Source organism: Manacus candei, unplaced genomic scaffold (genome assembly GCF_025592945.1).
Source record: "Manacus candei isolate 608988 ecotype Guabito, Panama unplaced genomic scaffold, ASM2559294v1 h1tg000034l, whole genome shotgun sequence".
Taxonomy (NCBI): domain Eukaryota; kingdom Metazoa; phylum Chordata; class Aves; order Passeriformes; family Pipridae; genus Manacus; species Manacus candei.
In genome coordinates, this window is record NW_026138082.1 from 5,981,995 (window position 1) to 6,009,187 (window position 27,193).

Here is a 27,193-nt window from a genome sequence, read left to right on the forward strand (position 1 = left end):
CCATGGCTCTGAAAGGAGTTGGTAAAAATAGCATCTGGGAGCTCTGTATCTATTGGAATTCAATATTTCAGTCTGGCAGCCTTGGATCTGAAAGTGAAGCATTGGTCTTTTAGCCAGTAAACCATCACAAGTTTCTGGGTCAGCGATAGGGAATGGGCACATACTATATAACTCAGGTGGTGACCTGACTCCCCTAGGTCAGTATTAATTTAGCAAGGCAAGAAGAAAGTGTTATTGAAATCGGTGGGATTATTTGCATGAATAGGCAACTTTACAGAATTTGGCGCTTTTTTTAACTTCTTACTGTACAGTCAAACGTGCAGAGACTAGAGTCACCATGCTGCTGAAAGTTACAGCCTGTAAGGGTTCTTTAGTGTCTGTTTTCGAAGAGGATCTCATTCTCCTGCTCATTTTGCTACAGATCTCCTTCTGGACTCTGAGTATACCCTGGTCTAATCATTATGTCCTATATGACACAAGGCCATAAAACCAAAAGGAGGCAAACTTGTTTATGGATGGGCAGATCAGTGTTGTGCCACCAACCGCTGCTAGGTGGCAATATGTTACCTGTAAAATCGCGAGCTACCAGCCATCATCGCTCTCCTCTGCTTCTCACCGAGCTGGGACGTGTGTGGGCATCGCTCGGCTCAGAAAGAGGACAAGGCCTCGGAGCAGGACTTGGAGAGAGCTGCTTCCCTCACACAGATCTTTAGCTCGGTACTGACATTTTCCAGAAACAAATGCAGGGCTGAATCCTACTGGAAATATTCTTTGTGAACCCAATAAGAAAAATAAGAGACAAGCCTGCCTGTTGCATTATTTCTGCACAACACTGGCAGTGTTGTAATAAGGGAATGAATCCTTCTGTTGTACAAAGATAGCACCGCCTAGGACTAGATTATTTCATATTCTCAATTTGTTTAACAATACAAAATGGAAAGTATCTGTTCTACATGCAAAGCTTTTGTTTTTCCAAATACATGATTAATTGAAATCCTCTGCATATTCAATCATAATATTTAATCAACTAGACCACCTTTGGGAAATTTGTATGGACAACTGGGTTGAAAAACGGCTTTATTAAAGGTAGAGAAGATGTATTTCCAGACACAACTTTCAGCCATGCTACAAATACTTAACACTGAGTCATCTTATGTATGTATTACGTATTAACAAGGACACTGTAAGAAAGACTGGCTCATATTAGCATATTGCTTTGAATACACAACGCGATCTACATTGAAACAATTTATTTCTCTTGTTCTGGCTGTTGGTGTGGCAGCATTTGTTCTTCCAAGAAGGGAAACCAAGGGCAGAGAGGACAGGGCTGTGTACGACAGTGCTATTTTATGCCAGCTGCAAGTTTATACAAAATTACAGCTTGATGCCAGGGTAGGTTGCAGCTGGCTCCGCACTTTGGCCCAGCTGCCAGAGCGTGGGTGCAGGTGAGTGGCACCTGAAGCTGGGGAGGCACAGTGGCCAGGAACACGACAGCTGGAAGGGGCTCACACTTGGGCTGGCAGGTAAAATGGATATACGCGAACACGGGAAGCCCGAGTCTCGCCTTATGGCGACATGGGTAGGGAACTAACACCTCTCCTGCCTACGGCAACCACCAGGCAGAGCGAGTGGGGCGGGAGGCCAGCGAGCAGCCCCGTCGGTCCAGGCTGGATCCTCCTGGCAGAGATCCATGTCCTAACTAAGGCGACTTACGGCGAGACGTTGTTCAGAGACAGAGGAGAAACAAAGATCTTTAATTACACTGGCTTGGATAGGATAGAAACACAAAGCTTGGTTTTTAGCGATAGAGGCTGCCTGTGCAAGAGGCAACAACAATAACGACCTGCTCAAGTAGCGTTTAGCAGCTTGGGAGCTAACAAGCGCCTTCTGCGGCAAGACTGCTTAAATTTAGGCAGAGTTCTCAGCTTTCTGTAGACACAGTCTACAAACGTTGCACGGAAGAACGCAGACCCTGCCAACCCCAAACCTGCCTCCAACTCCCTGGGGCTCCATAGGTTCTTAAATCCCCTTCGTTGGGCCCGGGGGCAGCCCCGGCACTCGCCCCGCGGCACGGACGGGCGGCGGCGGGCCCGGCCCAGAGGCCGCGGCGGTGGCGGTGCTGGTTCCCGGCCGGGCCGCTTTCCCGGCAGCACCGCCCGCCGTGCTCTGCTCCAGTGGCGCCGGGAGGGAGCGGCGGGGCCCGGTCAGTGCCTGGCCGAGCCAGGTCAGTGCCCGCCCGCGGGCTCCACTCTCCAGGCGGAGACAGGGGCTCCTGCGGGACGCTGGGGCAACTCAGGGCCCCGGGCAGGGTCCGGCGGCGGGGCAGGCGCGGCGTGTCCCGGTCCCCGCGGGCCGCTGGGTGCCCGTGCTGGAGGGGGAGGCCGATGGTGCTTCTGCCTGGGAATGTCCTGTGCTGCGAGCCCCCACGGCCTCCGCCCAGACACCTCGGGTGGCACTTCGGCCCTGCTCAGCACTGAGCTCTTCCTTGACGGTTGATTTAAAATAACTAATTTTGTTTAAAAGAAAAAAAATAGAAAAAAGTAGGCCGCGTCGAGAAAGCTTTCCTCTGTCAGGACAAGTGCTACAGCGCACTGGTCAGGATTTTGGCATTGCACAAGGTCAGCAGTGAGAAACCTCTGCTGGGGAAGGAATTTCTACCCCTTGGCCCCTCAAGCCTTCACATTTTTCCCGGGGTGATACTATGCAGGGAAGGTGCCTTTGCTGCCCAGAATTTAGCATGTAGAGTCAAGGAAGCCAGTGACAGGCAGTCCTGGTGTGCTTCTGGTTCCCAGTGTTGCTACAGGAGGAGCATGAGAATCATGCTGCATGGCCAGTTCACATGTCAGGATGTGGTTTTGGTGTTGCTGTTGGCAGGAGCATTTATGGATGGTGGTGGTAAGGAGAGCAAGAGTAAAGAACAGCGTACTTAGTGGAATTCTGAGCACTTCTTGACTGCAAAATTTCTTTACAGTTTTCAGGGCAAATTAATCATTGGGAAAGCATCAGTATTTGTGATTACAGCTAGAATTGAATTCATGCTTTTATAGGTTAGGATTTGGTGACTGAAAGGCAAATGGTGAGTTGGTTGTGAATGTTTCCATTCCTGTGAAGTTGTGCATCTGCTTGTCTTAAAGGGCTCTAAAACACACTTAGTGGGCAGTGAACTTTAAAGTGCTTTCTGTCACTGTTATAGAGGGCCCTGTCTTGAGAGGGGTGAAGAGAACCTCTTCAGAGGTTCAAAACATTAAAAATTAACATTTTTAATTAAAAACATTAACAAAACATTAAAAAATAAAGGGCTGGAGTGTCTTTTCCAGAACATAACAGATTCTTGCTCTCACCCTCTGCTGTGAAACTCAGAATCTTATACTCACCATGTGACAAAAATAAAATGTTTTTAGGTACTATTGTGTATTCATGGAAAGGCTCCTTTTTTCAGCTGTTTTGCATCCTTGAATGCCATTATTTTTCTGTGGGCTTTGGTATGTTTCTGTGTGATTTGTTGACTACTCTTAAAAATAATTAAAATGTGATTGAAAGAGAATGTAATTGTTTCAGACAGAGAGACAATTCACATCTAAACGCTACCCTGCAGGGATCATTAAAAAATACAAAACTAAGCAAAGAACAAATAATTTGGAAAACCAGATAGCTTGCTATCCCCAGAATTGAGCTGCTCAGAAATAATGAAAATAACAAGGGAAAAAAGAGACAAAAGCAGAAAAGAGGTGTAAAGAGTAAGCCAGCTTAAAACTGAAACCACAGACAAGAGGGGTTTTTACTTACAGTGTTAAAAGGTTTTTGTTCCTACAGTTTGTTTCACATGTGCATTATTTGATGCCATTTCAGTTAACTAATTTGGGCATCTTCTCACTTCTTGTTCTTTCAACTTCTGGATCGATAAACTTTGTTTCTAATACTGTCATCTAGAAACTAGGAGGCCCAAACCTTTTGTTCTCTCAACAGTAATACAGAGGATAAAAAGTCCTGTGTAATACCAGCTATTTCTAAAGCCTGTTTTAAGTAACTTCTCACTGAACTGTAGGGACTGTTGATCCCATCCAATTAATCTACAGTGTGGGTACCAGAGAAAATGTACTGAAAATTTGAACAAGGTTCAGCAAGTTTGAGACCCATGACCACTCCAGAAAGGCATGAGGGATCAGTCCCCTTCCGAGGGAGGAAGAATTTCCTCAGTTCCCCAGCTTTGCTTAGTTTCTGTATTTGTAAGTTATGTTTTGTCAGTAGATTTCTGCTGATGATCCCTTGGCATACTTAAGATCTAGTCACTGCTTGCTTTCAGCAGTAGGAAAGCCAGCTGGAGAGGTGATTGCCCTCATCTTGCTTCATCTGGTAATTATGAGAGTGGGGGAACCTGTTGGGTGAGGTGTTTAAGTTAACCTAACCTGTGCATCATGGAAGGAAAGCAGAGAGATGCAGAAGTGGATGAGGCAGATGAAGGGCTCTGTGACCTTCAGGTGAGGGGTGGTGACAAGCAACTGGCAACAGAGGAACCCTGCATGTGAGACCTCCTTCCTACACCTTTTTTGTGTCTGAAGATAGGGTACAGAGATTCCTCTTCATTATGAGACCTATGCTCTTGTCTTAATTTGCATCCAAGCTGACCCCCTTTGATCTTGCTGGTTTTGAATCTCTTCGTCCAACATTTGAATTTATTTATTTTTTTTTTTGTGCCATTATCCACCGTCCCAGGTTCCACTCGTTGTTCATGACTTTCACTCATTTTTAACCTACTTTTTTTTTTTTTTTGTACAAATGTCCTATTTTCATGCTTTGGTTCTCCATCACTCTACTTTTTCATCTGCTGTCATGTTATAGGGTCAGTTGTGCCAGTCGTCAGCACTGGGTCACCACTTGCTTTCCATTCATTTGTCAGTCACTGCAGGGATGTGGTAAAGCATCTGACTGTCATGGTCACTATTACAGATTAATGCCTTCTAAAGTGACTGATAAGACATGCACTCTGGGTTGAGTTGTAAATCATCATCATCTTCAGCTCACATCTTCTGACCTTTCTTCCCTGTCTTCACACTTCTGTGCAGTGAAAATGCAGCTGCCTGAGGACTTCATCAAGTCAATTTGTCCTGTTCTTGACCTGTCAGCTGCCCTTGACACCTTTGGCAGTGTCACAAAAATGCCTTTCTAGTTGTTTTTGTTATGCCTTTTGAATATTTTCTCCTCCCTGAGATGTCTTTTGTGGATTTTGTCTGTTGAATCTCTTTATTTCTGTTACACTTCATCCAAACCCAGAAATTCAGTCGATATCTTATTTTTTTTTCAGTAACTATGTCTGCACATCACACCTGTCACATCCTGCCTCACATACAAGAGTGCACTTATTTCCCTGATGTATTGAAAACACATCCCTGCATCTTTTCTCCCTCTTTTCTTTTTCCCTGACTTGTGTCAGTAATTCAGGCACCATTTTTGAGCTGGGATTTTCCCTGTTCATGTATCTTAACTTGCTGATTTGATTTGCTCTGTAGTGCAGTGTTTCGCGTTTGAGCAGGCAACTCGAATGCTCATTTGGTCTCCTGACGTTCAGGTCTCTAGTTTGTCTTAGTTCTTCTACCCATCCAGGAAGTTGCTACCTCCAGCAACTTACCCGTTGCTCTGGCCAGCTATCTTTATGCTCAGTGGCAGTTGCAGCTGGCTGGAGGTTACTGTTTGATACAGCATGTTTTAAGAGAATAATTGGGGTTGCAAAAGAGTATTGGTAAATGGCAAGGGCAAATATGCTTGTTCAAGAGTTGGGGCTTACTAATTTCCCAAAGAATCTGCTCAGGTAATATTGATGTTGGTGTTATCCCTGTTAGTACTATTTTTTATTAACATTGTGAGGTCTGACTTTTAAGTAGGCAGTTACAAGAGGCTTTTGGAAGCACTCTGATACATATGCTTACACAAAAGTACATAGATTGTCTGTACGTAGATACATGTATCACTCTTGCATAATGTGTGTCATTCCTTTGTATTTCAGTGCTGACATTCAGTAGGTGCTCATATTAACCCACAGTCTGCTAGCCCACAGGCAAGGGTGTTATAAAATCATTTGAGTGCCAAATGGGATTTAAACTGTTGTTTTATGTAAGAGGTACAATAACTGTGGAATGAACAACTATTGATGTCAATACTGTTGGTTTATATCTTAGTTGTCACCAGTGATACGTAAAGCTGTAGCACTCAAAACATTTGAAAGATGCTAACTAACCACTGTTATTGTCAGATTTTTTTTTCACTGTAGAAACTGTGCATAAACTGTCTGTGCTAGAGATGTTAATGGGTATATCGTGTCTGACTTTTTGAAATTAGACTAAGACTCCGTTTCTAGAAGTGTATCTAAATGGATGAGATTATGTTAAACTGAAAATCTCAAAATTTTAGTGTTAATAAATGTCTCTTGGCTGGTCCTACAACACTGTAAGTGTTACTGTAACATCTGTCTCTCTCACTTCCTTTCACTTACAATACAAAAAAATTAATCTCAGTCATGCTGTGGATTGCAAGTGCTCTATACTGATTGAAAGCTTGGGTGTTGTTTGTCAGAGATTCAGCAGAGATCTTTTTAATCTGAGAGAGCTCTAGTTTAAATATCATGCTTTTCCTGAATGGTTAGCTCTCTCAACAGCTCTCTCTGAGCTGTTAAAATAATCTTATCTTTATTTAAAAAGGTATTGGGTACTGACCACTACTGTAAGAGATGGTTTTAAAGAAAATAATTCAATGATAATACCTTGCATGAGTCATTAACCATGAGTCATGATCAGCTGGCAGTGGTGTCCAATTTGTTTTCTAATCCTGTACTTGCTGATGCTCTTTATTACCATAGTGATAATATTAAAGAGCTGTTAATGCATATAACCACGCAGCTGAAAATGACAGACTCTTTTTTCACTGGAATAAAATTTCCGTATCTTAAGTCTGTTTTGCTCTGTATGTTTCTTGTCATGAGAAATCTAGTAATGTATAAAAGTCATCAAAAAAGTTTGTTGGCAAGAAGTTAGGTTAACAGAACAGCCTTCTCCCCCCCCTTCTTTGCTTTCAAGCCAATCATTGGGGCTTCCTAGAGAATTCCGATTAGTCTGTTTTCTTGTGAGGATTGGGGATACTTTGTAATCATTAAAAGTTGAGAGCTGATTGTTCAAGCTATGCTTTGCAAGGAAAGCCTGCACTATCCATGTATTTAATGTTTGCTCTCTCCTGAGCAAAAACCAGAAGCTGGATGGAAAGTCTTATTGCATCAATGTATGCTGAGGAATGACTACTGAGGTTTTAGAGAAAAGGGAAGGCTGTCTCCCTTCCAAGAGCCTAAATATAAAAAGAATCAATTAGTTGAGAAATGAGCTTTGGAAACCCATTTTCAATCTTTAAATAAAATTTTACTAAGAGAAGTGATTTTAAAAGCTCTGAAAGGTAGTGGCTGAACAGTTGCAGACTGTATTAAAATATGCGTAGATGGAGAGCGTTTGGGTGTCCAGCAGTTGGGGAACATTATTTATGAAGTAATGAATCTTGTATTCAATTAAGCTTCAACTTGATTAAATTTTTGTTAGTTTTATTACTTTTCACTTTAGAAAAGTTGATTGTTACAGATTAAAACCTTGTGTCTCAACAGATGTTAAAAAATCATCCCTTAACCTATTCCAGTGTAGATGACCTTATAATGCATATATTTGTGTGGGCCTTTCTTGTTTCTTTGTGGTGAGCTTGTGAGATAGTGTTCTGTTGGTGGGTGCAATGTGGCAGGACAGGCATGAATCTACTGGCATAGATGACTCTTCAAAATTGCTTGGTATTCCTGCATATTCCTTCATATCCCACAGTGTAGTTGCTCTGCAAGCTCCTCCTCCATTTCAATGAGGACTATACCTGCACCAACGAAACCTTTTTCCAGTTTAGTTTAGAATGGTACAGCCAACGACAAGGTAAGTGTTTACCTGACAGGACTGTTCACTTTTTTCATTAAAAAACACATGCAGTTAGCTTATAATGTGCATCTGCTTGTTCATGATTATATAATAAATGTTTTCAAAAATTTGAGTCTGTAAGCTGTAAGATGCCCTGAACAGAGCATAAAATATAGCTGTCACCAAATTCTGTCTCAGTGAATGTGTTTGTGCTGTGGGTTCACCTTAGGAAAAACTTCCCAAGAGCTGCATGCCAATTTTGAAAAAATCTCGTTTCTGCCAAATATAATTAAGAAACAAAGAAGGTCTCTTCCCAGTTATCAAAAAAGTGAGCATCTACCATGTCTTCTGAATGGCTGTGTATATTAAAAAGGGGAAAAGGTAGGACTACTCTAGCAAATTGCAAGATTTAAATATAACAAACCTTTTTCCATGTCCTGTGAGGGTTCTTTTGATTCTCACTCTGAGTGGCTTCTAAGGTGACTTTATTTTCAGATCAGCTGTTTCCAGTTCAGGCTTTACCCTGTTTCTTTCAAATCACTTATAAACTACTTTGTCCAGTAGACCCTTTTCCAAAGTAAATAAAATAAGGCAGAGATGCAGATCAAGAATAATATAACTCCTTTCTTATTATTGTCTGATATACAGTCATGCACTGTAGAGTGGAAACAGCAGAGGAATAAACCATGGGTATACTGGTACATAGAAATAGTTTACCAATATTATATACCTGTGTAAAAGGCAAGTGTAATGCTCAATGCATAATACAGTTGTACACTTCTCATCCTTTGGAGTACTGCACAGGATCTGGTGCTCAAGTGAGATCAACTCAAAGTGCTAGTGGAATGACTGGGAAAAGCACATAGCTATCAGAGGCTAGCAGACTAAGTAGTTTCAAGATAAAGTGTGATGACTCTGTTAATGGAATTAAGTGACAGGAAACAGACTTCAATATAGGAATGGTCTTCAGTTCTTAATTTTTATGTTCCTCAAGTATTTCTTTTGGGAAGGTCTTGCTGTAATAGTTGCTTACAGAAAAGCAGGAGATCCAGATCCTGAAAACTAGGGGATTTGATAGTATTTTTCCTCCATCATAGGTGTGGTGTTTGGGGGTTTTGGTATTTCTGGGGGGGGAAGGGTGAGGGAGGGATTGGAAGATTAATACAGAGTGAATTGGTCTAGTGGAATACATAAAAGTCTTACTACAGTTCTTGAGCCTCTTTCATGTTCTGTCCACAAATACTTTTTCAATAATTTTCACAAGAAAACATTTTAAAAAATGCTAATTTCTGGCTTAACTACTAAAATCCATAAAACTCCTTCTGTTAACTTTGTGGGAGTAGATTCAAACTAAGAATTTTGCTAATACAGTCTGCAGTGATTTCTATAGACTTTTAGGATTTCATCACCTTTATATCAGTTTCCACTGTCCTACTTCCCTTTTTGTCAGAGGACTGAAGTGTATTTCAAAGGAAATTTCCTGATTTTTCCCCCCACCCCATGTATTTCCAGAAATGGCCCTTCCTCTGTGGAAGAACTTACTTCAGACTACAAAGGAAAGAATACTACAGCAGAGAAGGTTGTCACTGTATAATGGTGCTCATGGCTATGAGGAAGAATTGATAAAGAAGAAACTTCAACAGTTTGCTGGTGGATCCATCAACCTTTCCAAAGAAGACAATGGCATTGGAATACTTACCTTGAACAACCCGAAGTTAATGAATGCTTTTACAGGTATTAATTAGTTGATGGGATTGCTAGTTGGTTTTGGCTTTTCCCTTGTTCAGTTACCCATTTTAGCATTTTGCCTAAAGAAAGCGAAACACTATGTCTTACCATTTCTTAATTAAAAGAATAAGTGTTTAAGTTTTATTCAGATGTGCAGGAAATGTCCACTGTTCTGTGTAGTAACTTTGCTATAAATGTCATAAGAATCTTAAGAAATTCTTAATGACATTGGGGACTGTTTCACAGAATATGCCTCTCCCCCTTTTTTTAAATGTTAGCACAATTCTGCCACTGTGCTCTTTCTTGTATCTCCTTTCATTTTGTCATCACTGCTCTGGAAACATTGAGGGCATTTTTGTGGGGGGGAGAAGACACCATCTTTGTTATGTAGGTGGTGTGGAAAGACTGAGTTTCCTTCTTTATTCTTTACTTATATATATATATATATATACACACATACTTTATTTCCCTGTAACTTAAACTTCTGTAGTTTGGTCTTTTTCACTCACTCAAACTGGCTTTCATTTCTTCTTCGTTTGCCTTATGTCATAAATATTAATGACTGGTTAATTAAAGATCAGATGAGCTGTTATGGGTCAGTGATCTATTTAATATACTTATCTATTAAAACCAATTGCCCTATTTTATTAATCTTGTATTGTGAGAGAGGTTTTTGTTCTCCAAGATAAATATATTTGCTGTCTATCCTTAACTGTCTAGAATATTCCAATTTATGTCGTTCTCTTCAGACATGAGTGGCACAGGTTCAGGGTCTGAATCTGCTTTAGTTGGAGCTGTGCAGAAACCTTTAAGAATGTCTTTATCTCTTAATATTTTGAAATGGATAAATTTGTGTCATCTTGTTAATTTCTTTTTTGCTGTTCTGTTTTCCTTCCCAAGTCTCACCACTCCTTTGCTGCGAGCAAGTACATTTGCAACACTAACAAAGTGTAGAGCTGCTTACCTTTCAACTAATGATTGTTAGCTGAAAGGAACCTAACAGAGCAACAGAATTGGTGGTTATGCCCCTAGATGTGTCTGCATTCTTTTGTTTCCCTTCGAAAGCTCATGTATAAAATCATTACCTAACTTGAGAAGTTGTAGCTTAAAGATGTTAGCATAGGGATTGTCCTTCTGAATGCCTCCCTGTCAGCATTCATGCTGTTATACAATCATAATTACATTGTAGTTTCCTCTTTTACTGCAGATTGGTTTCTGGTTTTGACTCAGAACTGTGTAATCTGCACTTTGTAGACTGTGTTCTCTTATCTTATTTGTTGTGGAAGTTGAAGGGGGCATGAGAAATGAGATGTAATAGCAAAAGGAGAAAGAACAGATAAAACCCAGTCTGCTATGGAGATCAGGTGTAATAAAAGTCAAATTGCTTAAACTAAACTTTAATAGAAACTTGCAACTGTTTTCTGTGTGCTTGGCAGAAGGGGCTCAGAATTGATATGTTGAAGTGCTGAGCAGGTGCAGCTGCCATTTAGGCAACTGATAGCTGTTCTTTGCCTACACAATGTTCTATATAATGTTAATGCACTGAAATCATATTATACATCTCGAGCACCCAAATTAGCAGATATTTTCTCTCTGGCTCAGTTAGTGGTCTGTAAAATAATCTCTTCTCTCCTTATAGACTGCTGTGAAAATAACGTATTAGTGTATGTGAACTAGATGCTGTAGTAGCAAAGAGGACCTACAAAAACTGCTGAGGAAATGAATAGTTTTGTCTTTGTCGCAGACCCTAATTAGCATATGACAAATGAGCCATGGGATCAGGCAGTTCTGTTTTACAGCAGTGTGTAGAGCCCTGTAGAGAGCAATACTCCATTCTGCTAGATAGTAGCCACAAAGTTGCTCTGGAAAATCTTACTATGGCAGTTCCAGAGATACTGCTTCTTTCTGCTGTACACCTCTGTTAGAGACTTCCGTTGTAACAGGAGGGACAGTAGAAGCAAAATCAGGCTGGCCCCTTGGCCGCTGCAGTTAATGGTGTGGCATCTTAATTTATCTTGCTCTTCATTTCGCTTTAACATTACTGTCTGTAAACTGCAGTTGCTGAGGGACAACCAAGAACCTGATCCTGTTCCTTCTGTTTATCAAATAATACTCTTCAAAGAGCAGAATGGGATGCTCAGCCCCTAAATTGCCCCAGCAGGACATGGTTTCATCAGCCAGAGCCTGTAGATCTGCTGACCCACCCTACTCCACCCCGCAAATAAATTCTGTTGATTCTGTGTCTCCAAGCTTCTGAATAATGGTAGATGTGAATTTATGTATACATGTATGCTTCCTTTAGAAAGCTGCAAAATATCATTAAACTGTTGAGGGAGATTCTTTTTTCCAGGCATTTACTTTACACAGCAGTTTTTTATCTCGAAGGAATTATGTTTATTCTAAGCTTGAGCAACTCATGAAATCAAAACCAGAACAAAATTGTTGGCAAATTGCTAATGGGCAATATGGAGGTTTTTATGCCTTTTTTCTCTTCTTAATTGGAATCTGATAGCCACGTGTTTGAAATGGTCTCTTTGGAAACAAATGGTAATTATGTCAGTCTAAGCCTGGTGGAACCAATTTCAGCAGCCCAACCAATCACTGAACTAAACTTGAATGTAATTTAAAAGAGAAGAAAGCCAGCCTGTAGGAATTAGATAATAATGATGATAATGTTATTTTCTAGAATTTACTTTAAAACACTTATTCTCAGGTTATAGTTAAGATGCAAACAAGTTATTATTCCAAATAGATTTAGTTCTCTAAAGAGTATGAGCTTAGTGGTATCAAATACTGAAAGACAAGACTGGCTGAATGAGGATTTGCTTTAGTGTTGTGTCCTCATCATTGTATCAAACATCATGGACTATATCTGTTGGTAAAATAATAGTTCAGTGTTGACAGGAATGGAAGGAATTCTGTGCCAGGAGAATGGGACAGGCTCTGGCCAGTGTCTCTTGTTCTGAGCTATTGCACGTAAAGGGCTCACACAGTTCCTTCATTTTTTCAGTTAACTAAATTTTTGGCTTGGAATTCTGTGTGGAAAGACTCTTCAATACCTCACTACTTTGTCTATTAAAAGAACCACAAACAGTGTTTGTGCTGTATTTGACACTAGCAAAGCTTGGATGCCAGCCCAAATACCTTTCTAGTAAGAAGACTTGTCAAATAAGCAATGAGTGAAAGCCACAGGGTTAATGCACACGTATTTGAACAGCATTTGCAGAAAAGTTGCTGAGTGCACCGTCAATCTGGAAAAGCATTTCAAATGAAGACCCACAAAAATCTCATCTAGGCCTAATTCTGTTGCCCGTAAACAAAGACACAAACCAACAGAGTGCCGGTTTATGGGTGCTTTATTCGGGGCCCCGGGAACCTGCGGGCTAACGCCCCAAGTCAGGATTCCGACGACCCTCGTTCTCAGTTCAACTTTTATACACAAACAAGTTTACATGTATTCTCACGGCTAAAACAATTACAGTTTCTATAGCAACCCAGGTGCAGTAGTTTATAACAATTAACAATCATCTACTCTAATCATAAATCTGCTTAAGTTGCCTTACCCCCCTAGAAACTGTTTCACAGACCCTTACCACATCTAAGGTACAAATCGTTACGTACATGCTTGACTAAATCTTTTGATTATTGTTTCTACTTCTTCAGTACATTCTATTCCCACGAACAAGGCTGCTGCTTAACTCACTACTGTAATGTGTTGCTTTCTAGGCCTTACCCTTTTACTTAAGCCTTAGCCATTCTACTACTAAATTTAAACTGCTTTGCAACAGTCCCCCCTTTTGAGCATTCTTCAGGCTTTGCTTGCAAGGATGCTCAAATACAGCAATCTTCAGGTTGCAGTTTCTTGATGGATAGGAGGTGATCCATTTTGCGGTGAGATTACTTCTTTTCTTGTTATAGCTTTCATGATGCGTCTCGTATGTTGACCTTCTTTTACAATCATTCCTAAAAGACACTTGTAAACAGTTATGGCTATGACAACAATTATTACAATCAATATTCCGTACTGGATAACAGAAGATATCCATCCTGACACATGGAGACCTAGGGAGCTGAATAATTGTCCTATCCAATTGTGTTCCGCTTCTTTCTGCAGTTTATGAACATTCTCATCAATTTGTTCTAATTGATTAATATCTTTCTCTACTTCTTGAGTGACATTTGGGATGTGTACACAACAATGCTCATCCTTTGCATGCAGGTAACCGCAAACTCCATGTTCTTTGAGTAATATCAGGTCTAATGCCATGCGGTTTTGTATGGTCATTCTAGAGGTGGCTTGTAATTGTAAATTTAGATCTTTAAATCCTTTCTTAGTGACTGCTGCTAACCTTTCGGTCTGGCTCATCAGTTTGAACAATATTTCTCTATTTCGATATGTTGAAATTGGGGCAAACAAAGATTCTAGTGCCCATCCGAATTTAACTCCTGCTGATGGCTCATGCCAATCTGTTAGTTCCAGGTCATTAATGTCATTACTAACTTCTCTTTTCTCCCGTGGTCGCATCTCTGCTGGTGTTAACTTCTCTTTTCTCCAGAGTGGACAAAGAGTAGGTATCCCTAGTGTGACAGGTACAACCGGACCGTCTAGTGGCATGTGGGTGGTCCATTGACCATGTCCCATGACCCATACTAGGTTTCCGGGACTTCTAACTGTAGTAGTGTGACAATCAATGTTTCTCACATGTCCTTTAATAGTATGGTTATATCCTCGACACTCACATCCTAACTGCAGGAGGGCTTTGACTGGCATTAAGCCTATTTCATCGTCTGGGGTATCACATGTATATATTCGGGTACAATTCCAATCCTCTTTTGTATGTGTTTCTGTCCTCCAATTATGATTCCCTCTATTTCTTGTAGAATAAGTTTGATTCTTTTTCCCCTTCCAGTGAATGCACCACTGTACCTTTCCAATATAACTATATGTCTCTAGCAGGCTGGGTCCCCAAATTGTTTGCCATTCTTCCATGGTTGTAGAACTGGTAATATTTTGACAGACCTCTTCTTGTTTTTCTCGTTTTACTGAAGCCGGAACTTTAGAGCATGGGTGTGTTGAATTTGTAACTAAACAGTATCCTTTTAATTCATTAATTGTTTCACTTGTTACCCATGTCCCAATTACTACCCATCGGAAATATCCCGGCATCTGTTCACATTGCTTCTTCATCATTTTGTCACTTAATAAACATACATCTACCGTTTCGCTCCATGTGATGGTTACAAATTTGCAATTCCTTGTAATATTCTTAAACATTTTGGGTATTTCTGGCACTGGAATTATTCCCCATGGAATTGGGTCTCCTGCTGCATGAGGCATAGGGAGACATGCAGTAATTTTAGTAACGTTTTGTACTTTCCCAAAATCTCGAATTAGGCCCACAATTAAATTTTCCTGTTCTATTTCTCTATTCGGTATCTGCAGATCTCTCACATGTCGAGTTTTCCTAGGGGGTATAACTTGTACCTTAGTCATTATTTCCCGAGTTGTGTTTATCATGTGTATTTCTACATACCCATAATCAAAACTCCTTTGAATCCAAACTACACACATGTATGTCCCTTCTACGGTTTTAGACACCTCAGGTACCTGCAGGACGGTATAACCCTTTTGTTGTGTCGCATCCCAAACTGTTGTCACTCCTTCTGTTATGATTCGATCTTGATCCCTCCGTTTCCACTTGACGTGGACATCTCTTAATTCAGCTCCCTGGTCATCTGAAAACAGACAAGTTAAGTTTACATCAGTGTGTTCTGGTACAAACAAATAAGGATCTGGGGTTTCAATTCTCACGGTGGTCTCTGCTAAACTTATCAACCCCAGGAATACCACAATCTTCAATTGTTGGCTCGAAATACCATCTTCGTAGGTGAGAGAGGTTCTACCGACCATGAGACTGGAACCTTCTTGACTCGGGTGTAATGGATCCAATTGTCGATTCCCTCGACTTTCACCGCCGTATAAGTGGTCATTATCACCTGGCGAGGACCGTCCCATGTTCCCTTTAATGGTTCCACTGACCAGTTTTTCACATAGACTTGGTCTCCTGGAGAAATGTCATGAACCGGATTCTCCAGGGGCAGAGGCCGATTCCACTGCAGCGCTCCTCTGAGGGCTGTGAGGGTCTTATTCAAAGATAACACATAGTTAAATACTGCCTGATCACCCACTACATGAGGATCCCCTTGGTAAGTAGCCGCATGATAGGGCTTGCCATACAATATTTCGTATGGACTTACTCCTATTCTTTCCCTTGGTTTAATCCTAACTCTCAGCAGAGCGAGGGGTACTGCTTGGGGCCACTGGATTTTGGCTTCCTGACAGATCTTCTTCAATTGACCTTTTAATGTCTGATTCATTCTTTCTACTTGTCCACTAGACTGCGGTCTCCATGGTGTATGGAGATTCCATGTTATCCCTAATACAGCTGACACATCTTGGACTATCCCTGCTGTAAAGTGCGGTCCTCGATCAGAGGACAACCCTAGGGGAACTCCAAATCTTGGGATGATTTCCTTCAGAAGGGTTTTCACTACTTCTTTTGCCTGATTGGTCCTGCATGGAAAAGCTTCTGGCCACCCTGAGAAGGTACAAACATACACTAGCAGATATTTAAAAGTTTGGGCCTTAGGCAACTCAGAAAAATCTACTTGCCAATAGTCTCCTGGTAACTGTCCTACTTGTAATTTTCCCATCTGTACTTGCTTCCTGACTACTGGATTATTCTTTATACACATAGGACACATTGCATTCACCCTTTTAGCTAGTGTTAACATCTGGTTTGAGAAAATTTCGTTTTTCAAGAATTTCACTAGTGCTTCTGCACCCCAGTGGCACTTGTTGTGTTCCATCTCAAGCACTGCTTTCATTATTCTGACTGGTAAAATTACCTGTCTCGTAGGAGTGATATACCACCCCCTGATATTTTTCTTCGCTTCCATCATCACAGCTAATTTCTCATCTTCAGGTGAATAATGCGGTTTCTCTTCCATGAATGCTATTGCTGGATTATTCCGGGTTGGTAAAAGAACCATTTGAGTCCATACCTCTCTCGCAGCCCTCCTGGCTGCTTGGTCAGCGTATCGATTTCCCTGAAACTCTCGTCCTGGATCAGCCTGGTGTCCTCTGACATGCATTATTGCCACTGCTGAGGGCTTATGTATTGCCTCTAGCAATTGTAAAATTTCTTCCCGATGTTTAATCGTTGTCCCCTGAGAAGTAAGAAGTCCTCTCTCCTTCCAGAGTGCTCCGTGAACATGAACTACCCCAAAAGCATATTTGGAGTCAGTCCATATGTTAACTCTCCTTCCTTGGCTTAATATTAAAGCTCTCACCAATGCCCATATTTCGGCTTTTTGTGCAGACGTACCTGGGGGTAGTGCAGTCGCTTCTATCACTTGTTGTAAAGTGACTACTGCATACCCAGCGTACCTGGTGCCGTTTTCCACAAACCTAGATCCGTCGGTGTACAGCTCCCAGTCAGGATCTGTCAGTGGTTCGTCCTTCAAGTCTCTTCTGCTCGCGTAGACTTGTTCAATGGTCTCTACACAGTCATGTTCCAGGGTGCCTTCTTCCTGTGTAGACTTAAGGAATTCTGCTGGGTTGAGATGGTTAGTAATTTTCAGTTCAACATCATCTTGTTCTCTCAACAAAGCCTGGTATTGCAACATGCGGCTGGAGGAGAGCCAATGCCCCCCTTTTTGCTCTAGAACTGCTATGACCATGTGAGGCACATACACTATCATGTGTTTTCCCAGAGTCAATTTGCGTGCTTCCTGTATTAAAATGACCGTCGCTGCCACAGCTCTGAGACACCCCGGCCATCCCCCACTTACTGCGTCTAGCCGTTTGGAGAAGTACCCAACCGGTCTCTTCCAGGATCCTAGACGCTGAGTGAGGACTCCTAAGGCCATTCGTTGTCTCTCACAAACATAGAGCTGAAATTCCTTGGTTGGGTCCGGTAGTCCCAGGGCAGGTGCTTCCTGGAGGGCTTTCTTCAGTTCCTGGAATGCTTTTTCTTGCTCTGTCCCCCAGGTTAGCTCGGACTCCTTTGCTGCTTCATACAGTGGTCGAGCAGTCAGTCCGAAGTTAGGAATCCACAGCCTGCACCATCCGACCATTCCTAGAAAAGATCTCAGTTCTTGATTATTTCTAGGCACAGGTATAGCACATATTGCTTGGATTCTATTTGTTCCCAGGCGCCGGACTCCTTGGGAAATTTCACATCCCAGATAGATAACTTTCCGTTTTACTAATTGTGCTTTTTCTTTTGAGACTCGGTAGCCTGCTTGGCCCAGCATGTTTAACAATTCAATAGTTAACTGACGACAAAGTCCCTGTTCTGTAGCTCCTAAGAAAATGTCATCTACATATTGCAGTATTATATATGAAAAAGGAGATTCTTTTACCTGAGTAGTCTTCCATTCCTCTAGTTCCTTTGCTAACTGATTACCAAATATCGTGGGTGAGCATTTGAATCCTTGTGGTAATCGAGTCCAAGCGAGCTGTCTCTTTCGTCCTGTCTCCGGACTTTCCCATTCAAAGGCAAAGATTTTCCAACTTTCTCGTGCCAGTGGTATGCAGAAGAAAGCATCTTTCAAATCAACCACAGTAAACCACTGAAACTTCTCAGACACAGATGTTAACAAGTCTTGCACTAACCTATACTTACCATTTTTTTTTTTTTTTTTTTTTTTTTTTTTTTTTTATCGGAAATATGGGGGTATTAAATTCCGACTCACATTCTTTTGATATCCCTAAATTAAAAACTGTGTGATCATTGGAGCTATCCCTTTCCTAGCTTCTAAACTAATTGGGTATTGCTTCACTCTAACAGGTTGTGCTCCTTCTTTTAATTCTATTCTAACTGGGGTGGCTGCTTTAGATTTCCCAGGAACCCCGGTCTCCCATACCCAGGGTACAACAGCCTGTTCAATCTCTTGGGGTATTTCTTCCTTTTCCACTTCTTTCACAACAAAAATTTTTGCTAAATTTTCTTCTGGAATTTCTATCTTGACTCTCCCTTTTTCAAATATAATTTTAGCTTGCAAGGCTGAAAGCAAATCCCTTCCTAATAAACATTCAGGACTGTTAGGCATGTACAGAAATTGATGATCTAGTTCTTTTCCTCTAAATTTAATATCTAAAGGTCGCAAAAACGCCTTTTCCTCTACCTGTCCTGAAACTCCTACCACTTGTACGGTTAAATCACTTAATGGCCCCATCAATTCATTCATTGCCGAAAAACTAGCTCCAGTATCTATTCTAAATTCCGTCGGCTCCCCCTCTACTTTCAAAACAACCTTTTAGTCTGAATCTAGCCGACTCTGTCTTCCACAACTCCCTAACATAAATGCTTGGGCGACACCCTGTGGCGTGCCCATACCAACAGGGTTTTGTGGATTCACAAAGCTTTGAGGATTCCAAGGATTCATTCCATTTCCAGCATTTAATGGGCATTCGTTTTTCCAATGTCCTTGTCCTTTACAAAGAGCACACTGATTTGGTCCTATTCTACCACGTCCTCCCCCGTATTGATTTCCAAATCCCGACTGATTGTTAAATCCTCTACCCATTCCTCCCCTTCCCCTATTACCACGACTTCTTCCTCTATGGCCACCGGCCCCATTGTTCTCTCCTGAAGCTTGTAAAAGCGCCAACAAGCTCGCTTGTTGTTTCTTAGTACTTTCCTTTTCCCGATTGTTATATGCTTTCCAAGCCACTTCTAACAATTTCTCTAAATCTCTTGTTTCTCTCCCTTCCAGTTTTTGAAATTTCTTTCTAATATATTCTTGTGATTGTCCCATAAAGATCAATGCTAATTGTAATTTTCCAGACTCGTCTTCCACGTCTAAGTCTGTATACCTCCTAGCTGTTTCCTTTAGCCTTTCTAAAAAGGCAGAAGGGGACTCAGTCTTATCTTGCATTACTGAATATAACTTAGACCAATTCAACGTTTTTGGAATGCCACATCGTATTCCCTCTACCAATAATTCCTGGTAAATTTTTAACTTTTTATAATCTGCGGGGTTATTAGCGTCCCAATCGGGATCCTCCCGCGGTACAAAATCATTTACCGTCCCCCGCGCTGCCCGAGGCAGGGTACGAATCCTTTCCTTTGCTCTCTCCACCATCACCTTTAATACCATTTCTTTTTCTGTTGAATCTAAAATTGTATCTATTAATACCTGTAAATCATTCCAGTCCGGGTCTTGTGTTTTTATAACCATTTTTATAACACGAGCCACCCGCTCAGGATTTTCTCTATATGTCCCAGCTGACTGTTTCCAAATTAGTAAATCATTAGGCGAAAAAGGAACTTTTATCATGATTTTTCCCTTGCCTGCTCCAACCGCTTCTCGCAAGGGAGCCATCAATCTAGGGGGTGAGAGCGAAACGTCTGTCTCCCTCCCCCCTCCCCGTCTTCTTTCCCTCTCCCTTCGCCCTCTCCGAGTCCGTTCTGCTAGAGGAGTTCTGTCACATTCCCACCCCCCTGTTTCTTCCTCATCCGAGGATGATTCTAACGGGGGCATGATGTGTGATTGTGCCCTTGCACGTGAAGGGAGACTATTTCTCGGGGGCGCACTTGGAGTTACTCCGGGGGAGACTAACAAAGACACATCCTCCTCTGGTTCTGAAAACCGTATTTTCCGCCCATGCTTATCATCCAATCCTTTCAATATCTTTATACTCCGCTCTTGACATTTCTTACATTTATCATCCTCCAGTTCCAGTTCTTTCAACACTAAGATACCACATTCCTTTTGCCATTCAGTGTTTTGTTCTAAATAATAAAACAAATCCAGATACGGTATTTCATCCCACTTCTCATTCTCTCGTAAATATCGCATCAAAGGGGTTATAATTTCCAGAGTCAGTGATCCATTTCTGGGCCACAACATTCCTCCTGTTTCATATTGAGGCCATACATTATTACAATAATCAATCAACTGTTTCTTGCTTAACTCTTGTCCAAAATTTCCTTCCTTCCAATGTTTTAACAAGCAACCAAGCGGAGAATCGCTAGGGATATCTTTTTCTGTGCAGGATAGTGCTCTAAAGGTTTTAAATGACATCATGCTTGCTACTTGCTCACACACACACCACAATCTAAATTCATCAAATTCACAATAACACAACAACACAAAACAATACTTTTAACGACCAGCACGATAACACAACAATATAAACCAGAACAAAACCAAAACCAAAACCAACTCGCCGATTCTCCCTCTGAGAGGCGAGTGCTGGTACTGCGCAGCTTTCGCCGCGTCTTACGACCAGCGCCTAGGCTTCCCAACCAAGGTACCTTTAGCCCAACCCAGCGGGACACTCACTATCCCGTCTTATAGGCAGGCTCCCAACCAACAAACCTAAAAGAATAAAGCACCTTCGGGCTTACCTAGAGGGTTGTCCGGCGGGCGCGGGTCGGGCACGGGTCGATGTCTCCCCAGAAATCACCTGGTTGCCGGCATGGAGTAGATCAGCTCGTGAGCCGCCCAGCTACCCCCGGAGTTCCATCTGGTGTCGCCAAAACTGTTGCCCGTAAACAAAGACACAAACCAACAGAGTGCCGGTTTATGGGTGCTTTATTCGGGGCCCCGGGAACCTGCGGGCTAACGCCCCAAGTCAGGATTCCGACGACCCTCGTTCTCAGTTCAACTTTTATACACAAACAAGTTTACATGTATTCTCACGGCTAAAACAATTACAGTTTCTATAGCAACCCAGGTGCAGTAGTTTATAACAATTAACAATCATCTACTCTAATCATAAATCTGCTTAAGTTGCCTTACCCCCCTAGAAACTGTTTCACAGACCCTTACCACATCTAAGGTACAAATCGTTACGTACATGCTTGACTAAATCTTTTGATTATTGTTTCTACTTCTTCAGTACATTCTATTCCCACGAACAAGGCTGCTGCTTAACTCACTACTGTAATGTGTTGCTTTCTAGGCCTTACCCTTTTACTTAAGCCTTAGCCATTCTACTACTAAATTTAAACTGCTTTGCAACAATTCTGCTCAGTATTTTCATTCATGGCTCAGATGATAAAATAGAAGGTGAAGTCCTGAAATTTTCAGATGACCCCAAATTGGGAGAGCTTGTTGTTAAGATCTGTTATTAAAATTATTAGAGAGAGGCCTCTGCCCAAATTAAGGTGCAGATGACACCATATGCTGAAATCAATAGTCCAGGTTTATTTAACAGTAAATGTGAGATAGAGAGAAAGAGATAGAAAGAAATAGAAAAGAGAAAGACGGGGGGGGGGGAGAGAAAGAGACTGACAGAAAGACAGATTAAGTAGAAAGTACCACCTGTCTGTGGGGGAGGTTTACAACTGAGCCAGTTTGTGCAAGGGAGGATGGGTTTTTACTCCCTCTGTCTTAAGCGGAGAGGTTTCACCATCACAGATCCAAAAACTCTCCTCCTCCCCCCAGAGCTGATTTTCAACACAGCTGCTGAGTTTGGATTTACTTTCTTCTCCCCACCCTTGTTTACTTCTTTTCAGACCTGGGATGATTTGGACCACCTTTATCTTACCTCAAGTTCCTATCAGGTGGAACAGTCCAATTCCCTGAAATCCAGGAGGGATATTCTGGCAGGAAGTGGGCTTCAATGGTCATCTTTGCAGTTTGCTACAGTGGGCAAAAGTCCTTAACGGTGTTTAAGTCATTAGTCATAACATTTTGGTCTCTCACACTTGCAAGATTATTCTTTGGAGCAGAGGTGTGGCATTCAAAGTGATCTTGCTACAAAGAGCTCAAGATAAACAAGGTTAAATTCAATGAAAGCAAATGTAATGTGCTGCACACAAAAAGCATTGCGAAATTATAAATACAGAAGGGAAAGGAACTGGCAAAACTGTAGGGATTTGTTAGAGGATCATAATCTGGATTTGATAGTAGGTAAAAAACCCAGTGTCATTCTGGTACATAATATGTAATGTCCACTTAATTATTGGCCTCCTCAGAAACATTGTCAAAATGTGCTATTTCAGTGGCTGAGACCAAGCCTAAGGGGGAAGTGCTTGACTAAGTGTTCACTCTTGATCTGGTGTTGGGAAGCTTACTTCATAAGGAAGTGCAAGAAAAACAAACAGGAAGGAAAATTAAATCTCCCATGGGTTGGCTGCTAACAGGCACTTTCAGAACAGAACTAGTCCTGTGCATGCAGGTGTAGAGTTAAAAAAGCAACACTGTTGGCAGAGGAGAGCTCTTGATAGTATTAATCAAAAGCACATTTTTGTCTGAAGAAGGTAGGCCTGTCCATCTAAATTCTTGTCAAAGGAGTGTAAAGCTGAGTGTAATCAACCTGTATGTAGCTTGCTTTCTGGAATTAGTTTCTGTAAATGTTTTCTCTTAAGAATATGATTGGACAGAGTCATAGGCATTTAGAGAGGAAGAGCTTTAAGTGAATGCAGGGTAAGCTCCATTGGTGTGGAAAATGCCACAGTCTAGGATGAGCTTTAGGAACAGGAGTTTGTAGAATTCCTGTCAGGAAGGGTATTAAGCGAATATATGAGAATATGGTGTTTAAGCAAGAAATAAAAAGCTAGTACAATGACATACTTTGTAAAGGGAGGCTTTCTATAAAGGTTTTAGCTAGGGAATGAAAGACATTTTAGAAAGTTGGGGGTTTTTTAAGTCTGAAAGGCACTTTGCTCCTTTTTTCAAATATATCTTTATTTTCTTTTGGATGGATACTTCTAAATGTCTTTGGCCTCCAACACAGTTTGGTCTTTGGCCTTTTTTAGGAATCTTTGTTAACATTAACTGGTTATACCTTGAGCCCACCTTGCACATGGTTCTTTTCTGTTCTCTGCCAATTCTTTGAGCAGGGTGAAATGGCAGCAACTTCAAAATAACTGATCTGTCCTGTTGGACAGATCTGGATGGAAAGAAATAAGTTCATGTGTCCGGAATGTATACAATTGCAAACAGGAATAAATCAAATAGAGAGGGTTTTTTTGTTTGCTTGTTTGTTTTATTTTTGCTTTATTTTGTTGTTGGTTATTTTGTTTTGGGGGTTTTTTTGAGTGGAACACAAATATCGTTCATGCAGAACATCCTTCAGAATTTCAGGAAGTGCACCCTTGAAGAAAAAGTGTATGTTGGTGCTTGTGTGCAGGACTTAGGATGGTACTTTCCCATGTGGTTTTAAGCCTATCACTTATTAATTCTCATTTGGTTTTATTGGTGGAAAATGTAACACAAAAAATGATTGTGATAATAATTTCCTGTTAAAAATTTTGCTTCTCCCCACTTGTGACAGGTACTATGATGGTAGAACTCCAGGAGAGGATAACTGAACTGGAAAACTGGAAGGATGGCAAAGGCCTTATCGTCTATGGTGCAGGAAACACGTTTTGCTCAGGATCAGATTTGAATGCTGTCAAAGAAATATCCAACTCCCAGGCAAGTATTAATACACATTACGGTTTTGGAGAAAAATGAGCTTTCTGAGATTCTTTTTAAACAGAGGAGTTGCACTACAATTCTGCTGCAATTTTACATGCCACAGAATGGAGCTTTTAATGCTTGAAAAAACACTAGCAGCCCCTTTAAGCTGTGACTTAAATGTTATTGTAATTGATTCATAACTGTAAATTCCTACATATTCTTTTTAATATTTTCTTTTAAAAATGTCATTTCAGTTTCTCAGAGCAGTATATAGTGAATGTACACATCAGATAAGCAGTACTTCTGTAGTTTGATGTTTCAAGGAATAATTTTTCATATACTCTAAAGTAAAAAAGCAAATTTAAGTGGCACGGCTACTATTACAGAAAGGTTTCTGTTTTGTCAAAACTGTGCTTGGAACTGCATAAAACGGAAGGACAGATGCAATTCTTGTGCTGTACTTGAGTCAGGTAAGTTTTGTGTGTAACTATGGGGTTGAAGAGGTTAGGGATTTGATGGCAATTTTTTGCTCATGTCACTTGTTTGGCAACTTTCACATGTGCTGCAATTCTTTTTATGGATTAATATATGGTACTTGGCACTGTGTAAAATAGGACTTTTTCAGCTGCAGGAGAAGGGGGTCTTCCTGTGCTGCTCTTAAGTCCTGGTTTACAGTTGTGGTCAGTGACGTCCTGGTGCTTTTCTGTGGTCACTTCAAGTTTCAGGATTTAACCACACGAATTAAACTTTTAATTGGGCATTCCAGTATGAACACCAACACAAAAACTGGTTAAACTGGTATTTGTCTTTAATGATGATTTTTTCTGTTGATGAAACTAAATGTCATAGACCCCACAAATTCTAGCCTGGTAAAATATATAGGACAGTCCAGTTTTCAAAGGGTATAGGACACTGTTGCTTTTGGGGAACACTATGAGAGATGCTCTTTTCTTAATATGGAGATTTCATGCTTTATAGGTATAAATGGTTTTGAGGGAGTTTTCATTTGGATAATTTATAAGCACTGGTAATTTTAAAAATATATATGTATCTGTGATTATTTTTTTTTTTAAATGTATAGGTATTAATTATAGCTTCATTGAAAATTCTTTTCACAGAATCTAGATCTCATGCTAGTATTGAAATAAGGTCTAAAAGTCACTAGAAATGCTCCACGAATAGTTAAACATAGTTGCTTTCTATTTCCTTTGGAGAATTCAAGCTATTTATCTTTTAATGAGAGTTTCTTTATAATAGCAAGATCCTAAACCATCTGTTTGATGGGATTTAATAGTTATATTAAATAAAGCTTTAATAAAATATGGAACAACATTTGCTGTTCTTTAGTCTTACAGAACTCTTCTCTCTAGTTTGCTGCAGGTGAGAGTTTTTTGTGGTTTCAGGTTAAGTTTTCTGTCCACAGGCATCTCTAAGGAAAAAAAAATAGTGAATAGCTTCATGCCTTGAACTGGTATATTTTTCCTTTTTTTTTCTTTTTTTTTTTCTTTTTTTTTTTCTTTTTTTTGCAAGGCTGCTTTAGCCTATAGCTTTTACTAATTGCAGAAAACACTTTTGTTCAACCAGTTGGTTGAGGGAAGATTGTATTTTTCATGATTTTAAATCCAGTTTGCTTTTCCTTGTGGTGCAGGATAGGCAGAATAATGGCCTAGAATGCTGAAGGATTTTCATGCCCCCTAGTGGCTCTTCATCCTCCTCTTCCTCTTTGTTCTCTTCCTCTCTTTGTCCACCTTCTCGCATGTTCAGTTGTTTCTAACTGTGAAACAATACCTCAGGTCCCCTGCCTGTTCTTCTTTGCAGACTTGCTAACATTATGTAAGCAAATCACAGAAGGCAAATGAGTAGTGGAATTTAAAGAAAAAAATATTTTTCTTTCTGTTTTTGTAAGCCTGGTTCCCAAGAGTGAGAACCTCATTCTGGAGTGAGACTTGAAAAGCTGGCTACCTGAAAAGCAGGAGTGGCTCTTGAAAGGACAGATGAGAGGAAGAAGGCACAAAGGAGAATTTTGCTTTCCTTGGTCCTAGTCTAGAAGCCCTAGGACAGAGGTTCCCAAGAAGTAAGCTGTGGAGGGAGGCCTTTGGAGCAGTTGGAGATAATCTGGAAATACTGTTCTATCTGTCACGAAAGTGGACTGTAAGCTCCTGCAGCAATAAGAGCCAGTGTTACAGTTTTCTACTTTGTGAAGGTGACTTTCTTCTTCCCTGTCTCCCCTAGCCCCACCACAAGCTATTAATCCTTTTCTTCCATATGTAGTGCATACTGTATTTTACCTCCCTTTCTGCGTATTAGATTTCTTCTTACTTCAAGGACAGTATTAGAACTGAAAATGTAATTATTCCAGTAGACTGCAACGAATATCTCTTAGAGTATTTTATCTGAATAGTAGCCTTATTTTTCTTTTCAGTGTAGTGGGTTGACCCTGGCCAGATACCAGGTACCCACTAAAGCCACTCTCTCACTCTCCCTCTGCAATTGGACAGAGGAGAGAGAAAAAAAAAACCAGCTAAGAATTCATGAGTAGAGATAAGAGCTGGGAGAGCTGGGAGAGCTCTTATTACCTTCACGGGCCAAACGAGACTCAAAGTGGGGATAGTACTTATATTTGTTACTAACAGGATAAGAGCCAAAGAGTGAGAAATAAAACAGTCTTAAAAAACACCTTCCCCTCACCCCTTCTTCCTTCCATGTTCTCCCTCCTCCACCCAGTGGTACCGGGGGACAGGGAATGGGGATTATGGTCAGTTGTTGTTTCTGCTGCTGCTGAGAGAGAGGAGTCCTTCCCCTGCTCCCGTGAGGTCCCTCCCATGGGAGACAGTCCTTGATGGACCTCTCCAACCTGAGTCCATCCCTCAGGCAGCAGTTCTTCCCAAACTGCTGTCCTGTGGTTAACTCCTCCATGGGGTGCAGTGCTTCATGAAATAACTGTACTGACGCGGGTCCCCCACAGGGGCCACATGTCCTGTCCAGAAAAAACCTACTCCAGCATGGGCTTCCCTCTCCACGGGCCGCAGGTCTCTGGCAGGACCAGACTCTATCCTGGGCCTCCCACGGGGTCACAGCCTCCTTCATGCATCCACCTGCTCCATGGGCTGCAG

The 27,193-nt window shown here is 41.2% G+C and overlaps 2 protein-coding genes across 9 annotated transcripts in view; one reads left to right on the forward strand and one right to left on the reverse strand.

The window, feature by feature from the left end:
* The first annotated feature begins 1,237 nt into the window (after positions 1-1,237).
* The window catches only part of ECHDC1 (ethylmalonyl-CoA decarboxylase 1), a 54,642-nt gene continuing 28,686 nt past the window's right edge, over positions 1,238-27,193 (forward strand). For 2 of the 7 annotated variants that reach the window (XR_007905259.1, XM_051792280.1), the window contains exons 1-3: positions 1,238-1,523; positions 9,441-9,662; positions 23,953-24,095. Coding sequence is in view for 5 of the 7 variants with exons in the window: in XM_051792280.1 (XP_051648240.1) it covers positions 9,443-9,662; positions 23,953-24,095 (363 nt within the window). In the remaining 2 variants the exon portion in view is untranslated. Of the gene's footprint in view, positions 1,524-2,115; positions 2,225-2,310; positions 2,619-7,844; positions 7,947-9,440; positions 9,663-23,952; positions 24,096-24,184; positions 26,284-27,193 lie in introns of those variants that run through there. The other 5 variants (XM_051792284.1, XM_051792282.1, XM_051792281.1 and 2 more) reach the window with 5 other exon arrangements.
* On the reverse strand, positions 13,013-21,687 carry LOC127473033 (uncharacterized). Of its 2 annotated transcripts, none has more exons than XM_051792174.1 (2): positions 21,077-21,687; positions 13,013-15,800 (listed from the first exon to the last, which is right to left on the reverse strand). In XM_051792174.1, the coding sequence occupies exon 2, from the start codon at positions 15,670-15,672 to the stop codon at positions 13,504-13,506; it is 2,169 nt and encodes a 722-aa protein (XP_051648134.1). In that variant the 5' UTR covers positions 15,673-15,800; positions 21,077-21,687; the 3' UTR covers positions 13,013-13,503. The 2 variants fall into 2 exon arrangements, with proteins under 2 accessions (XP_051648134.1, XP_051648135.1); XM_051792175.1 differs by lacking the exon at positions 21,077-21,687 and adding an exon at positions 16,566-17,108.

Bases quoted from the DNA above. Each gene is read 5' to 3' on its own strand.
- LOC127473033 (XM_051792174.1), bottom strand. From the start codon at position 15,672: ATGGGACGGTCCTCGCCAGGTGATAATGACCACTTATACGGCGGTGAA.